The following is a 16,411-nucleotide window of genomic DNA, read 5'->3' on the forward strand; positions in this document are numbered from 1 at the left end:
AGAAGAAAGTGATAAAAATGGTCCATTCTAACCACATTCTGTCGTCCCTTTTTTTTCCAAGACAATTTTCTATTTCATGGGAACGGCAGTGTCTAATTTCTCCTGGGAGTCACAAGCTGCTGCTATCTCAGCTGTGTTTACTAATCTTCCCTCGACACCAATTTCTCAGCCCAACAAAGTTAATACTGGTCCAATGTAAATAGCCTTATCTCATAAACTCTTGTTATCCCCCACCTTGGCTGCCCAATGTGATATATGTTTAGAAGTCAACATGAGGGATTAAGGTATAGAGAAGGGGGAAAAGGATAAAAAAACATTTCCTGAGCCAGTTTCTATCTACATTGAATAAGACAGTGGAAATGTCACAGTGTACATGACAAAGCAGCACTCCTGTCACTGTGCAACAACACCAATCAGATTTAGAACATGAGTGTTACATTACATTTTATAATGTGGGACTGGAGGTTGAACGTATAATAAATTCAAGTGAATTTGTCTCCTGGTTTTCCAAATTGACTGATTGAGAGTTGATGCCTCTTTATGCCTGCCTTCTCCTCATGTGCCAATGACAGTATCTGGCTGAGTCCACCTTCGCTACACTGTTCCACTAAAAGCCATGAATTGCTGTAAATGCCACAGCAGCGAGTTTTAATTAAACCCATAGGGAAAAGTTTTAATTATCCCGTCTCCTGCCGTGAACTGGCTGGCGGCTGCGAGCGGATAGTTACTTGAATGCTGATGATTTGGAGGTGAATGAGGTGCGGTTTAAGTATTTAGGATTAAATTTGGGAAGTATGGAATACTTTTGGATGGACGCCTGCAGACAAGAGGGAATTTTAGTGATAAAAATGTATCCTCTTTTCTTTCATTTTTTTAATAACAGCATTCATCCCAGCAGGAATTTTTCAACCATTTTGACTATTTAATTCAAATATTTCCAAAGGGAAGACTTTCCCCCAGTGTCCTATAATTATTGCATTTTTAATGATCCACAGCATCTGACTGTATCCTCTCTTGTCACTGTTACATCTGTTCATCTCTGCTCATCTGTCTGCATATCTGCCACTGAACAGTCTCTTCTGCGATCAAATGACGTCTGCTCCTTCTTTCAAGCTGCTAAGTGCTGAGCTATTAAACAATTAACAATTCTTACACTGCTGTTAAATTGAAAAATCTCTCTCTTTCTCTTCCTCTCTATGTTCAGCATTGGTGTCCTTTCTGTGGAAGGGACTAAAAGACTATTATCTGTGGTCTTTTTAGTGAAACAATTTCTCAGTGTGTTTTCATTCTGGATGTAGGTTTTAACAAGAGGAACAGGGTAAAATGGTAGTTGTTGAATTTCCAGTTTGGTGAAGCTAAGTAAACAAGATGGAGAACAGCAGGGCACCATTTTGGTGTGATTATTCAACACCAGGTCAAGACTGTGGCTGCAGTTCAGTTTTTATAAAATGGTAGATTGTAAACATTAGTGGTGTGTGTAGCATCAACATTCAGAAATGTATCATTTATCTTTTCTTTTTCTTTTTTTTGTATGCGAGTATATTTGAATGCTATCAGTGTTAATAACATTTAAGGTGTAATTTATAATCTCCCTAAAAGCTATGTTATGGATGATAACCATATCATTTAAAACATTTATTGGAAAGTGCAACGGCACCTCAGTCATGTTACATGTCTTTATTATAGAAGTCGTGCAGCAGAAGCCCACTGCCGCCACTTCTAAGAGGCTGAAACAGCACTCTTTGTCAGATCCCTGTAGGTATTTGTTAATGTAGAGATGGAGGAGCGCCTCATAAACTATGCATGCCATCTCCCTCTGGCAAACACACCAGTAGAGAGGATGATGGCAAGAAAATGCTGGTTTCCATTAGTCCTGTGAGGATGGTTAACATAAAATTATCCTTGGGGTTAGCGGGAAGCAGACAAAACCGGGGTGAGTGCTTCATTAAAGCTGATGCATAATGGGCGCCGGACATCTATAAACACAGAATTACACATAGCCTCACTTTCCTGATATGTCAGCCACACACAAACAAAAGTCCATTTATTTCCCCAGAGGTCATTTAAAAAGGACCAGAGGCACACACTAACTCCTGACGTACCTCTAACAATAACCTCTGATCTTGTGCACCATACATTTTGACTTGATGTTATTCAGTGTAAGATTTACAAGAATACATTACAAGCTTCTGGCCACCTCAACAAAAGTCTGCATGTCGACAATCTAACAACACGAAATGGCTGCGGCCACAAAGTGCAAGCTAAAGACCTGTGAGAGGGATAAACACTCACCCCGCAGGAGGTCAGAGCTGGCATAAGGAGACGCGTATGTGCGATACAGCAGCCAGTCGAAGTCATCCTCTTCCCCTTGGGTGAAGTCACAAAGATTGGGGTCTGAATCCTCTTCGAATGTGCAGCCGGCAGCTGAAAAAAAAGGAAACGGGGATTCATTAACACACGACAGACGCAGCATTTATTGTTTCGTAAATCACAGATAACAAATACTTCATTTACTATTTTAAAAATACTTAAATACTCCAAAAATTATTTCTCAATCCTGCTCCTGGGGACCCACTGCCCTTCATGTGTTAGATGTTTCCCTGCTCCAACACACCTGATTCAAATCAGCTCATCAACAAGCTCTGCAAAAGCCTGATAACGATCTATTATTTGAATCAGGTGTGCTGGAGCAGGATTGAGAAACACACACAAATACACACACTTGACCCACTATGTTATATTTTAAATGTAAATGCTCATTGTAGGGTAATTATTCATTGATTGTTTTGTAATGATTTACTTCCATGTATGAAAGTCAGCTGCAACGTAATTTGCAATCTATCTATCTGTGAATAAAAATCGTCCTTCTCTTATACCAGAATTTAAGTGTTGTACAATTTCATATGAGCTTTATCGCTTTTAGAAATATCCGTCTACGAGACACACTGGAGGGGGGAAAAAAACTATTAGAAATCCAAGACAAACCAATCTTACAGCGAACCACAATGAAATGTGCAGTGCAGCCACACTCACCACTCCTCTACCCTGTGAGGTTAAAACAGTGACCTGTGTTTGATCACTTCCTGAATTTAATCTTAATAGCAGAGACAAACATCTGAATAATCAACAGAAAATCTGTCAGCAGTGACGAGGTACTAATGCCTCCTGACACTTTCAGTCTGGTTTGAGTGGTCAAACGAAGGCTGAATGCCAGCTCAGGGGTTTGTGCGCTAAAATGCACAAAAGGAAATGTGTTAACATAATGCACACATTCTGTCAAACCAACATGTCAAGCAATGACCAAAATAATTATTTCACTCTCTCACAAAGAAAGACAATTACTTAGCCCTGTATCTGAGGAGCATTACACCACCCATAAAACATTTACAAACAAGACTACACATCCCAGAACCCACTCACAAAGGCATACACAAATAATCATAACATTTGGAGAGAATGGTCACCCTGGGGAATCCAGTGATTATCATAATACCTCAAAACCTGCTATTCCAGGAGCCAAAAAAACTAATTTTTTCAAATTATATTTAATAGCTTTGGCTTTAATGGCCCTTGGGTCCTGAATAATGTGCTACAGTCATTGCTCTCTGCATCTGTTGCCATATTTCACATTAGTTCATCCGTGTAAGAATTGCAGCCTGGCAGTGGGCAGTTTGAACAGCCCAGTCATAAGACCAGAGCCTGTGTCAGTAATAACGGAAGCAGGACAGCATGAGATGCAACATGCTAATGACTGGAATAACCATAAGCAGGTCCTGAAGGTGACCCTGCAGCCCAGAGCTTTATTGCTGCTCAATCTTGTCTCTCATCTCCCATTAAACAAATACTCTCAATATGACAAGCTGCAGTAAGCGTTAATAGTTCTCATTTAATCTGTTCATTATCAATTATTGACAGTTTATTGTGTTATTGTGTTTAGGGTTGAATTTTGTTGGACAGTTGTAGTACCAATGCAACCCAACTGGGTTTCACTATCAAATTTACCAATAAAAAAGATTTTAGATTTAGGTGTGATTAAAAGCACTGACCTTGAACTGCAAAGATCCCAGTTTACATCTGCATCTTTGCTGAAAGTTGTTTCATACATACATGTCTCTGCTGTCATTTCCTGTCACCCTTCCTTTTAATCTTTATCCAAATAAATGCATACAGTATTCCAAAACATACTTAACGTACACTCACGGCTCTGTGAGGATGCACTTATAAAGTAAAGGTAGGACAAATCTGCCACTGTTTATGCTGCCGTAGGTATAGTTAATGAACACTATGCACATTGTAAAGGTGAGGATATGAACTGAAGTATTGGACAAATTGGGGGCGGTGTTGACATTTCACATACACCAGAAATACTGTAGGTATTGTTTGGCGTTCAAGAGAAACTTGAATTTGATCTTTATTATCACAGACACTGTATTATTATAGCTCCAAGGTGCTGAAGTTCCTTTAGATGCTGTATTTAAGGCAACATGAACACCCTCAGAGTGACCTACAGCCTGTCTATTACATCACTTTTACGCCTCCAGTGATTATATGTTAAGCCGTGTACATCTAACCATCATGCAAGCCCAATCTGGGTGATAGCAGGAGCTAACCAGCATGAGAGAGGAGGAGGGTCTCTTCCTCTAGGTCTGATTTATTGCCCCGTGCTGGGCTGTTACAGCACAGATCTGCTGCTGAGGCCAGAGGTTAATTGTCCCACACTAGGGTCTATTTCTAATATAACAGCTAGAGATATGGGCCCCTGACACATCCAAATGCTGGTACTATATTATTCCCCGCTGCTTGGGTAAATGAAGCCTGCAGACCCCCTCCCATACAGAAGTGTCATCATGCAGGAGAAGGAAGCTGCGATCGGAGGCCAGCAACTGCCCCGGAATGTCATCGGCTCAGAATGCACCGGGACAGATCCAGCTCATCTATCATAACAACTCCCTCCACAACTACCCAGCTCTTCCGGGAGAGTCAATGAGTGTGAAGTGTGTCAGTGGCCATTTTTTTACCTGATTAATAACAGCATAATTTAGTGCAGTGACCAGTGCAAAGTCAAGACACGCGGCCCAGATAAGCACTTCTCGCTCAATTTGTTCTGTGGTTCATGCTCGAGCTGAACAATTTAAAATAAATATCTAATTGCGATTATTGTTGACGGAAATTGCGATTGCGATATGATTCATAATTTTTATTAGAATAACAAATTTAAAGTGATTACTGTGTGATATCTGTGCAGATCTATGAGAAACAAAGATGTTTTCTTCAGTCAGGACAATATTTAATCTAAAATTGTTCAGCCTTGGTTCATGCTCTTCTTAAATGAAACCAGTCATTGTCCATTTTACCTGTTTCTAATTAATTTCATAACCGAGCAATATAAACATAGTTAATAAATATCACTACTTTCTCACTGGAGAAATAGTATAGCAAAACATAGTGCCTACATTGATCATGATCTGTGAGACTTATTTTTCATCACAATCAGTTTAATTGGACTTTAAGTCTCCCAGCAAGTACGAGTGGGGAATCAAATTATTGAATGAAATGTCTCTGCCACTGCTAACACTGGGGGCAACACCCAGACAGACAGAGCATGCTGTGTCATAATGTGACACAGCATGCTCTGTCTGTAGATCAATGTCATATTCCAATATTATTTGAAGTAAAATGGCAGAAGAGATTTCTTTATTACACAAACAAAAAACAGGAAGCAGTTTCAAGGTTGCAATAGAAAACACGCAGAAACTGTTCAGTGGCAGATCCATTTGCTCTGGTGCCATTTACAATACATACAACACATGAGTGAACAAAATTGAGGTGATGATGATTATGATGGGATTTTTGTCACCTTGTTTAACACGATGACTCCAACACAAATCCCCCTGCGAATAAATTACAATTTGACCTCCGTTACTCCAAGTGAATCAAAATAAAAGTGGAGGTAAAGAGAAACACTCTGTCAAAGGACCCAACTTCTGAGGAGTAGTTCCTCTTTAATTTCATGGTGCCATTTGAAAAAGATGGCAACCTGTTTACCAGACACTCCAATTTGCTGCCACTTTTGTGGTGATCCATAAAAGTGTTCCCTTGTTTTATGTGTGCAGTTAATCATGACTGCAAGTCTCGCTCTGTGTTCATATCAATAGTTTATGTCACATGTAGCCCTTCACATTATATTTGTTGTTTACTTGCCTATAATCCTGAGTCGATCTTGCTACCTAATTAGAGTGTCAGCAATGCACAGTGAACAGTGTCAAAGTCTATGTTTATCCCCTTTATTTGCATATGTTTTAAGCATAAGAACGTTGGCCTCCGCTTATTTGAGGTGCAACTTTCCACTTGAATGAGTCACAAAACAGCAAAACAGGGAGAGGATACATTTTAAGTAGTTGCCAGGTGCTATAGTGTCACCAACAGAAAAGTAAGGTGTTGTTTTTTTCATTTTTAATCTAATTTAATTCATCATATGTCATATTTTCTTTGGAATTGCTGCATTTTGTTTTGGCATTTTGGCATTGTATATGAAAAGTTCACCTCTAGTCAGAACAAAATAGGAGAAAAAAGTCAGATAAAATGCAGAAGCAAGAGTGATGAGCGCACACAGCTGGGTACTTTTGTGGCCTTGAAAATGAAATCTCCCAGCTCTTATTGTCTGACAGTGATCAAAACCGTCTGAAAATGCTGCCAATTTCAAGACACAGACCAAAACACTTATAACCCCAGCCTCTCATTTATAACAAAAATAGTCAAAGCTGATATGTGGGCTCAGAGAACCCATTCACAACCCTTGCTTTAATGTCAACTCCCAACCCCTGCCCTTAATTATCTGTAAGTCAGGATAGATAATGAACACCCGAACCTGTGAAGTCACCTGGGAAATGCAGTGCAATGATGAGGCATGGATACTTGTCATATCATTGTCAACAAATGGGAACCCGAACCATGCGAGGAAGACAGCTCATACCTGAGAGCTTCTGCGCTCCAAGCAGAGAGCTTCCACTGAGTCTGGGGTGACTGAGTTTCTGGCTACTGGAGATCCAGGTGGGAATAGGTGAGTAATAGTGGAGGCAGTTTGAAGGAGGTGAGTGCTTGATTTGCATTGCAGTGAGTGTGGCCCGATGCATCAACAGGAGAAACGTATATTTATTCTCTACAGAGGCTCCCCCCAGCACTCCCCGGGCTGCCTCTGAAAGCCATCCATCCCCACACCTGAATACGCAATAGAATCATCTCTCTGCCTCCCCGGGCATTAATAACTCAACCTTGGTGTCTGGATAGGCCTGCTCACACAAAGAGGGCCAGGAAACAGATTGAGATAAGAAAGGATTTAGTCAACAGGTACACCATAAGTGCCGAGCTTCGGAATCGACTAAAATATACTGAAGAACAGAAGAGAATTATTTGGACTCTTTATTCCCAAGATCTAAGTTAAAGATCTAAGTTAAAGACATAAAGATCCAATATCACTCAGTAACGTCAGCCAGGCCAACACAGTAGCTGATATAACAAGAAAATGCAGTGCAGATATGCCAAATTGTAAAGTTTTAAGTAATAATTTTTAAGCAGAATTTTACATCTTGTTGTTTTGCCACTTTCAGACATGGATTAAACTCTGGAGATGCTACAGAGATTGTTCATAGGGGCTGTATAAGTGAAATGTCTGCAGACGCTGCTCTGGAGATCCTCTCAAAGATTCTCCTGAGCAACTGTAAAGTCAAACTTTCAGTTTATGTTCACAAGTGAGCTCATGCGAGCGTGCTGCATGCTCCACACTTTCCACCTCCAGCTACAGTTGTAGCACGACTTATTGTGTCTGTGCATGGAAATGTACAGTTTCCCCCTGCACCACAGTCACATGTGAATGGCAAATTTCAGGGAATGTCGAAACACTACCTGACGTTCATGTCAGAAAAAGTCAAATAAAGCACTAAGGCCTACTGTAGAAAGGTGAAAAATAATGATTGTAGAAAATTGAAGATTGTAAATTCTTAATAAAGGGACATGGTTTTTTTTATAAAATTAAGTCTGAAGGAAATATGTTTCCATTTTCTGACCTCCATCCCTGCTCCAGTTAATAATTTTTTTGCCACCTCCTCAAAGGATAAGAGAAAATAAATGAATTTCACCATCTGAGGGTGAACAATTACACAAGGTGTCCTACAGCTGTTTGCATGCTGCAATGTATTGTTATATTAATTGTGCTTTAAAAGACTACAACATTTCAGTCTTAATGGTGGGTTGGTAATTAAGGCATCTCAGATGTCAGAAAAACAAAAGTAAAAACATTTCTCTTTTTACATCAGCACAGTGTGTATGTGCTATTCTGAGGGCAACACAAAAACAAAAGAAAAAGAAAAAACAGAAAGCTAAGAGAAAAGCAATTTGAGTTTCAGTCTCCATGTTTCTCCTTTCCCTGAGGGAACAAACATAAATTATTCCACTTCCCAGTTCCTATGGGTTTAGGGTAGGGGGTAGGAGAGCTAAGTTCACAGTGATGATAAGGATTTTTAATTAGAGGTTTATTTTCTGTTTCAAAATGTTGGGTTGGTTTGCTGTACCACTCGTCTCCATTTTGCATTTCCCTTTACCGCCATAAATAAAAAATAAAAATAAACATGTGGGCTGCAGGAGGCGTGTGGTAGCAAATATGAAATGAAAGATCTCTCTAATTAGGTGAAGAAAATCTGTCATGGCTGGTTACTCACTTTTCTAACATCTGTTTTATTTTAGGCTAAATGTAGGGAACTGCTTTGCAAATCAAGTCCAAGTGGGAATAATAACAAGCATGTTAATTGTGTGCAATTACTTTTCAAACTTTGCATTCAGCCAACAATGGCATTGTTTATTATTGTGTGATGCTTGAATAATCTATTAATTAATGGTTTATTAATTAATCAACTGGTTTTCTGGCCTTTGCACATCAACAGTGACACATATACAGTAAATGTGTCTGAGGGAACATGTCTTAGACACCCCAGAATGTGTTTAGTTATGGTAACAGACACACACAAACACACTCTTGCTGGAGCACTCATTCATGCTCATATATATATAAAAACACAACAATTCATATTGTCCAGAAGCCTCAGTATCACTGTGAATAAAGATGTGTGAATAGAACACATGGCCTTTCATCTCTAAGATGTAAAGTGTAAGGGGTTAAAGTGTTAGAGTGTCATAAGTCTTGATAGAAATAAAAACAATTTGGTCACTATTTTCTATAAAGTTGGATTTAAAAAAACATGTAAAAGCATAAGCCACATCCATTTAATTAATATCAGGTTACTTTATAGGTGCATCTGACGTGAAATGAAAACATGATGTCATGTGACAGTTTTATCACTCAGTAAAATAGATTAATACTGTGACACTGCTCACTCACAAAATTGAGGTGTTTAACTTTGGTGCTAATACATTGTGATGCAAACCTAATGATTTATAATCCATTATGAATGGTATTATTAGTACATTCTCCACACTACAGTACTATGTCATCCAAAGGTGCTTCAGAGATGATTATGTGTCAAACAAAAGTCAATTAACTGTGAATCACTCGCATGCATATGAGAATCTCTAGGTCCTCAGAACAAGCTGCAATAACCACAAAATACTACTACGCTGACTTCTGCTGACATCCTGCTTTAGTGATGGATCTTGTGTCATTTTTCACCATCATATGAGCAAAGAACGCACGGGGTTCCTTTAAAGGTCATGAGCAACCTGCTCGGATTAAATGTCCACAATTATTTATTGTAAAGAAACAATTTCCCACACAAACATAAACTTTACAATCTCATTTCCTAGCTACCCCCAATTGACCTGAGCCACTTGCATGCAAACCCTGATGAGCTTAACTCCCTTTGACAGTGCATCCAAATCAAACTGCCCGTAGCATCCGCGATCACTGGGGGGAAAAATGCAAGACAAAAAAAGAAAAAAGAAAAAACCTGGTGTCTATCAAGTCAATTAAAACACTTTACCCAGCGGCAGCATCACCTCTCAGTTGCCTGTCAATTCCACTGACACAAAGACAGCCAATTGCTCTTTCCACAACCTGTAGCCTTTCAATTCTCATAACTTGCATATAGGATCACGCGAAAAGGGGAGGTGAGTGGGAGCGGATCATTCTAGAGAGTATCTGGGTTCATTTTATATGCCTTTTTACCCTCTTACTCATTTATATTCAACCTGCTGTTCCTGTTGTGTATGCAGCAAAAGAGGTCTGTGCGTGCTTTCATTCTTTTTTCTGTGCACATTTCACATCAGTGAAGAGAAGACAAAGGGCATATGATTTATCCTTTCAAACAGTAAAATGCTATTCTTTCAATGATATTAAAAGTGCCTTTATATTTATATAAGCTTCAATCTTCTCCCTGCTTTAATATCCTTTCCAAAATGCCAGGGAAAACAATAATAAAGCTGCATTCTTTGTTAAAGGGAAGCAAACCACAAAAACATTTTCTCTCTAAGATTTCAGTTTAGATTGCTAAACAATCATTTTCAAAAAAAAAAGGAATATTACAGTGACATTGAGCTTAGCATTCATGGACCTCTATAACTTGTGAAAGGTTTAACAGGACCTGTTTTAACCCACGGCTACGCCGATCTAATGTCAGCTGTTGGAGCAACCGCCCATCAGTGTCAATCAATGTCTCCTACGTTAATGAAAGCAGGAAATCTGCATAATAGCAAATGTCAAAACGTTGTTGATTGGTGAGTCAGGAACATGCATCGGATTAACTTCATGTCAATGCTACACAAAACATACATTTCATATCTAATATATGATTGTTTCATAAGCAGCAGCCTTAACCAGTGCGTCAAAAAGTGAAAAAAATAAGGAAGAATGATCATTTCAGAGCCGGCAATCACCTGTACTAATGGTGCACATGGGCGCACAAAGTGGTGTAGCTGCCATGTTCTTGTTCCCTGATAGGATTGTGATCACTGAGCTGTGAGACATTTCAGGAGAGAGACATCACGATGAAATCATCCCAGCGAAAGACGCTCTTATCTGAGTCACTAAAGACAATGTTGGAATATGTCAGTGTCTGAGAGATAGTGCTGGCTGGTATACCAGTTCATACCGAAAACCAGTATTTGCTTTTTTTTAATGATATGATTTTTCCATATACTGCAGGACCGGTATGTGAAACACGCTTCAGACTTAGCTGAAGAAAACCCCCAAACTGCACAGCAAGTCATTAAAGGACTTCAGTCGGACGGATTCTCTGACCACTGGTGTCCACCACAGTGTTTGAGAGTAACCGCCCCTTGAGGCACCCAAAACCATGAGAGCACAGCATGCAGCTCCAACTTCAGCAATGGAAGCTTTAAGCATCAAACATTCAGTTTTGATGTCACCAGCCTCCACAGGGATGCCAGAGAAACTCCTTTAAAGGTGCGAGTTGAGGATTTCTTGGAGAGGGGCCTCCCCTGCACGTTCCCAGTCTACCCTTACTACTTGATTGGGCTCATCAGGTCTGTCCAGGGGTTTCCCCTGCCACCTAACCCAACTCACCAGAGGATTGTCATCAGTTCCTGCTACTCTCTTTATCCGAGTGTCCAAAAAATACAGCCCTAAGCCAGACGATACAATCACAAAATCAATCATTGACCTTTGGTCTAGAGTGCACTGGTACCAAGTACACTAGTGAGCATCCCTGTGTAAAAACAAGGTGTTCATCATAGACTGTGGCTAGTACAGACGTCTAATAATAGAACGCCATCATCAGTTCCTGTTAAAACAGGCAAGCTGGAACTCTTGATAGAACGGTGCACTCAGTAACTGTCCTACGAGGTAACTCCTGAAAAACGATGTCCATTTGAAGGACAAAGTCAACAAACACAACAATAAACCAAAAGTCAAAAGGAACAGGCCAACACTATCAAGTTTTGACAAAGAAAAAATCTAACGCAACCCAAGAAACTCAAATGTTCCGTCTGTCCTTCCACTGTCCACATGCTCAGTCACCATTTCTCCGCCACCAGCCAGCCAACAATGCCCACCTCACCATCTACTTCTATCCAGACAGCTCTTATGAGCACATGGTCTTCTGTTGACATACTTCCTGGTACAGCTGCCTGCTCAGCCATGTGGTGTCTCACTGTGGCTGGAGCCAAGTGGTCAGATGATGTGCTGATGTCTGAGTGTGCATGTGACCGTGAGCCCCTGCTTCTGTCTGTAAACATTCATTCATGTGTGTGACATATGCTGCTGCTACTGCTGCTGCTGCTGCTGCTGACTCCTCTGAGTGACAGTGAAGGCAGGCCGTCATTCAAACAAAGATGGGCACGTGGAGATATCGGAGTAGACACCGCGCAATCAAACATCACAATGTGCTTTCACACTCAACCAGAGAAGAGATGACCACAGACAAGTCAAATGAGCCCCAAACCTAATTGTCACAGCACATAAACCATTTCCTCTTCTGCTCATTCCTCTATGACTAAAAGGTGAAGCAAAGGAAGCAATTAAACTGATGTCAAGTTCAGTTCTGCTAAATGCCACTGCCTACATAAGTGGCTTTAAACTGTTACTGGTTTAAAGTTTGGCCGCCTGACCTGCCCTGAACGGATCCTTCTCAGGGTTTTTGTAGAAAAAAATGAATAAACGGGCAGCACTGATAGAAAGGGAGGTGGTGGTGGGGGGGTGGGTTATGATTAATGATCAGTCGCTTTATTTTTAAAAGTAAAATAAAGCAATTTCCCAGCTTTCCATAGAAACCACTGTATTGTATTCAGGTTCAGATCAGACGCAAAGGGTCCGTCTGCAAGACATAAGACAGAGTCGGAACTTAGAGAGTATATACTTGTGATCATGAGGCACCTATGTAATATATTGTCTATGGAGAGAACATAATTTGAGGCGAGAAATTAGTCATTTAGAAATTAAATATCTGCTTTATGTATCAAGATAGGACATATAGTTTAGCAGCGACGTTGTCCGCTTACGTGGGCGCTTAGTGCTCGCGGCGTTACCTCGCACAATTATCCACTGGCTCAGGAACAGATTTTTCGGCAATTAATCGACTAATTAATTTTCGAATAGTGTTTTTCATGAAATGTCCATCCTATAGTGAAAAGAGGGGATTAGATTAGTTAAGGTTAGAATTAGGGGGAATTAGTGTTTCCTTTGAAGGAATTACTCTACCCCGCTAGTATTTACTTTAAAGATGAGAGAGTAAAGTTAAATCGCAAAGAGCACAACATTTCAAGGTCTTTGTCACAACTGACGACCTTCCTTGATCAAAGTGTACATGAACGAATATCTGCAGATCATATCACATGGGTAAAAAAAATTATGAACAATGAATAATGGACTAAAAATGATGTGATGGTAAAGTAGTGTAATAAATAGCATCCAGTACTAAATTGGCATTCATGTAAAGGCTCACAAAAAAATGAAGAGGGCACAGCGCCCCCTGTTACCCGGTTTAGAATTTAAAAAAAAAACCTGCTTCTGCACTTTAGTGTTGATGTCTGTAACACCAGAGTGAAAGACTAGACTTTGTTGATGCAGACAGACCTAAGGAATGTGAAAAATCTGTGGTAACCTCAGTAATGGCCACCTTGCAGCCCACTGACACTCCACATCAATTGTGGTTTGAATTGTTCAGGCATTATGACGTCCATACACACAAAAACAATACCTGTAGCTGATTTGTATTTGTATTTTCAAACATAATAATAAAGACAAGTGTTTTCTACCAGTCTCACAGGAACTAATCAGTGATCGTCTGACAGAGTGTTGGACACTATGAAGAGAGAGGGGGAGAGGATTAGGTTGCAGAATACTGGCCGGGTGCATTAGCGAAAAGATGAGGACAAGACCGTGTTCCAAAAAAATATTAGGCCAAGTGAAACAAAAAGCCTTGCTGAAACTAATTAGCCATGGTTCAGTCTCAGCACTTTGAAGACAGACTCACTGCTCTCCGTGTGGAAAATACCATCTTAAACAAATCTACATTTCCAGTCTGTCCCTGCGGTTTGAAGTCACACACATCAGACATTCCCAAACACCATAAATATCCAATTCACACCAGCAGCAAGAGGCATGAACAAGGAAAATATTTTTAGAATCTGATACAGGAAAACTGCAGGCAAATACCAGCAGCAGTAATGTGATAATTTGAGAAGTATGAGATGACTGCAATTTTGGCTTTTTATAAGCGTGCTGTAAGGTCATGTTACAGTGGTCAGTGAGAGGAAAATATCATATGCAGTGGCACTGTCTGCTGGACCTCAGCCTAAACAGGAGGAGACAGTGTTTGAGGTTAGAGGACCTGGGGAAAACAGAGATCTGCCAAGGCTCACTGTTAGAAAGCTAATCTGATGACTGGTCCATTGTGTGGAGAGGTGAGAGGTGAATGACTGGCTCAAGTTCAACCCAGGAAGCACCTCTGCTTCAGCACAGCTGCAGTGACTGAGCCAACATTTCCACTGAGTCATACAAACAAGTCAGCGATGACCTTTCAATCATACTCTCTGTCTCCCTGCAGATCCTCTCTCTTTCTGCGAGTGACTCTGGACTTCAAGAATGAGCCTTTACCAAGAAAACACAATTCAAGCGATCCACCTGAAGCTTCAATCACTGTCCCCATATCAGCCATGATAAGTTTCTCATGTGTACAGAAGGAAAACACAAGGCACCACTACACTATCTGTGGTTACACTCTTGTTCATGGTATACCGCTGACTCTGAATGTCTCTGAATGACAGCAGCAGCTGTCTTACTTTGAAGAAGTGACACAGGTGTCTGGAGATAAAATTATTTGATGATTTTGCAACTTCTTTTATTTATTTCGCTGAATAATACAATGTAAAAAGTTGTTCCTTCTCTTTTGTCGGCAGTAAAAAGTGTTGGGGGGGTGGGGGGGAATTCTACAAACGATAATAAATATGACAAGAAATCCCTTTAAGAATATGATTCCTTTAGAACTTGGAAAGCACTGGTCCCAGAAACTCTCTGAATCTGCTGTTGAAGACAATTTATGAGATACAAGACAAAATCGGAGGAAATGTGCATAATAAGGAATTTCTGCTCACAGACGTACGGCATAGGCTTGTAAGATGGTGAGCGAGGGGTTCATTTATTATACAGGACTGCTGGGCGCAAGAATAACAGCTGCGTAAACGACTGTGGACTCGGACTGCACATCTAAATGGCCCTAAATATTTTCCCTCTTTGAGACACGCGGCGTGATCCGTCTCTTCTTGAAGTTTGTTATTGGCTCATGTTTTTTTGTTTCTTTCCAATTTCAATGCACATTAAAAACACAAGCTCCATCATGTGTATTAACACAGTGTAGCAACAAGCAATTCTTAGTCATTTCAAGTCTGGGGGGAAAAAAAATCTTGTAAGCCAAAAAAACGGAGGAGAAAGCCATGTGTAAGAGTATACAAAGCCCTCACATGTATCTGCACCCTGCGGTGCCTCACTTGTAAATCTGACCCAGATGGTCAGCGTTTGAAGACCCCACAGGCAACTTTAATCTCCACTTCAGATTCAGCCACAGTTGTGAGACTCATGCAGGGAGAACTGAGGGTCATGCAGCCACAGATGGCTGGGAGCTCCCACTCACTGAGAATTGCGAGGATATTGGGAGGGTTACAGTTGCACAGCAATTTGGAGATAAGATCGAGATAAGATTTGATGTTTCCACAAAAGGTAAGACATGTATTATCCAAAGACATAAAATGACGACTATAGGTACAGCCAGGATATTTACAAAATAAAAATGTGGTGCTTTGGTCTGTTGCACCAAAACAGCCAAGGTTAGCTCACGCTCTCCACTGTGGATATTTCACCTACATGTGACGGTTTTTTACGGTGCTTTATTTTAATTTTGTTCACTCTCAATCTCTGTCTCTTTCTGACATGCTACAAATTACCAAACAGGTTCAGTGTTTATAAAAATAAAACAGATATGTATGACAGGTATGTATGTAAATGCGTATTTATGAATGCCGGTTATAGTTGTACCTCTGTATCTCCATATTTCGGATAGTTTGGCATCTACGCCCCTGCAATGATTTGAATTCCATTTTAAATGACGTAAATATTTTATGTCAATTTAAACATGTAGCGATAAGTCAAGAGGCAGCGCGACGTGCATGATAGACCCGTCCTGATTTATTTCAGCTATTCATACTAATTTAAGTGCAGGGATCTATTTTTCATTTTGCAGCTTAAATTCTTCTAAAGATGACCTCATTCTCGAAGTGCTTGGTATTCTCTTTTGAGTGTTGACAAGCATAGACATCAAACACTTGATGAAATGCCCACAATCAAATATGGAGCATGTATCCTGTCATCTAAATCAAAGGAAGGATGTCTTGTATGCTATTTTACTTCAAGAGCCAATCATTCAAAGATTTAAATTCCATCTTGTACATGTCT

General features: G+C 40.2%; 1 protein-coding gene across 5 annotated transcripts in view; it reads right to left on the reverse strand.

Moving 5' to 3' along the window:
• Positions 1–16,411, reverse strand: part of ptprub (protein tyrosine phosphatase receptor type Ub) — a 153,196-nt gene that overhangs the window by 105,213 nt on the left and 31,572 nt on the right. For all 5 annotated transcript variants that reach the window (XM_044033417.1, XM_044033420.1, XM_044033419.1 and 2 more), the window contains exon 2: positions 2,293–2,424. In XM_044033417.1, the coding sequence (XP_043889352.1) occupies positions 2,293–2,424 (132 nt within the window). The remainder of the gene's footprint in view (positions 1–2,292; positions 2,425–16,411) is intronic.

The sequence above is a fragment of the Solea senegalensis genome, linkage group LG9 (genome assembly GCF_019176455.1).
Source record: "Solea senegalensis isolate Sse05_10M linkage group LG9, IFAPA_SoseM_1, whole genome shotgun sequence".
NCBI lineage: Eukaryota > Metazoa > Chordata > Actinopteri > Pleuronectiformes > Soleidae > Solea > Solea senegalensis.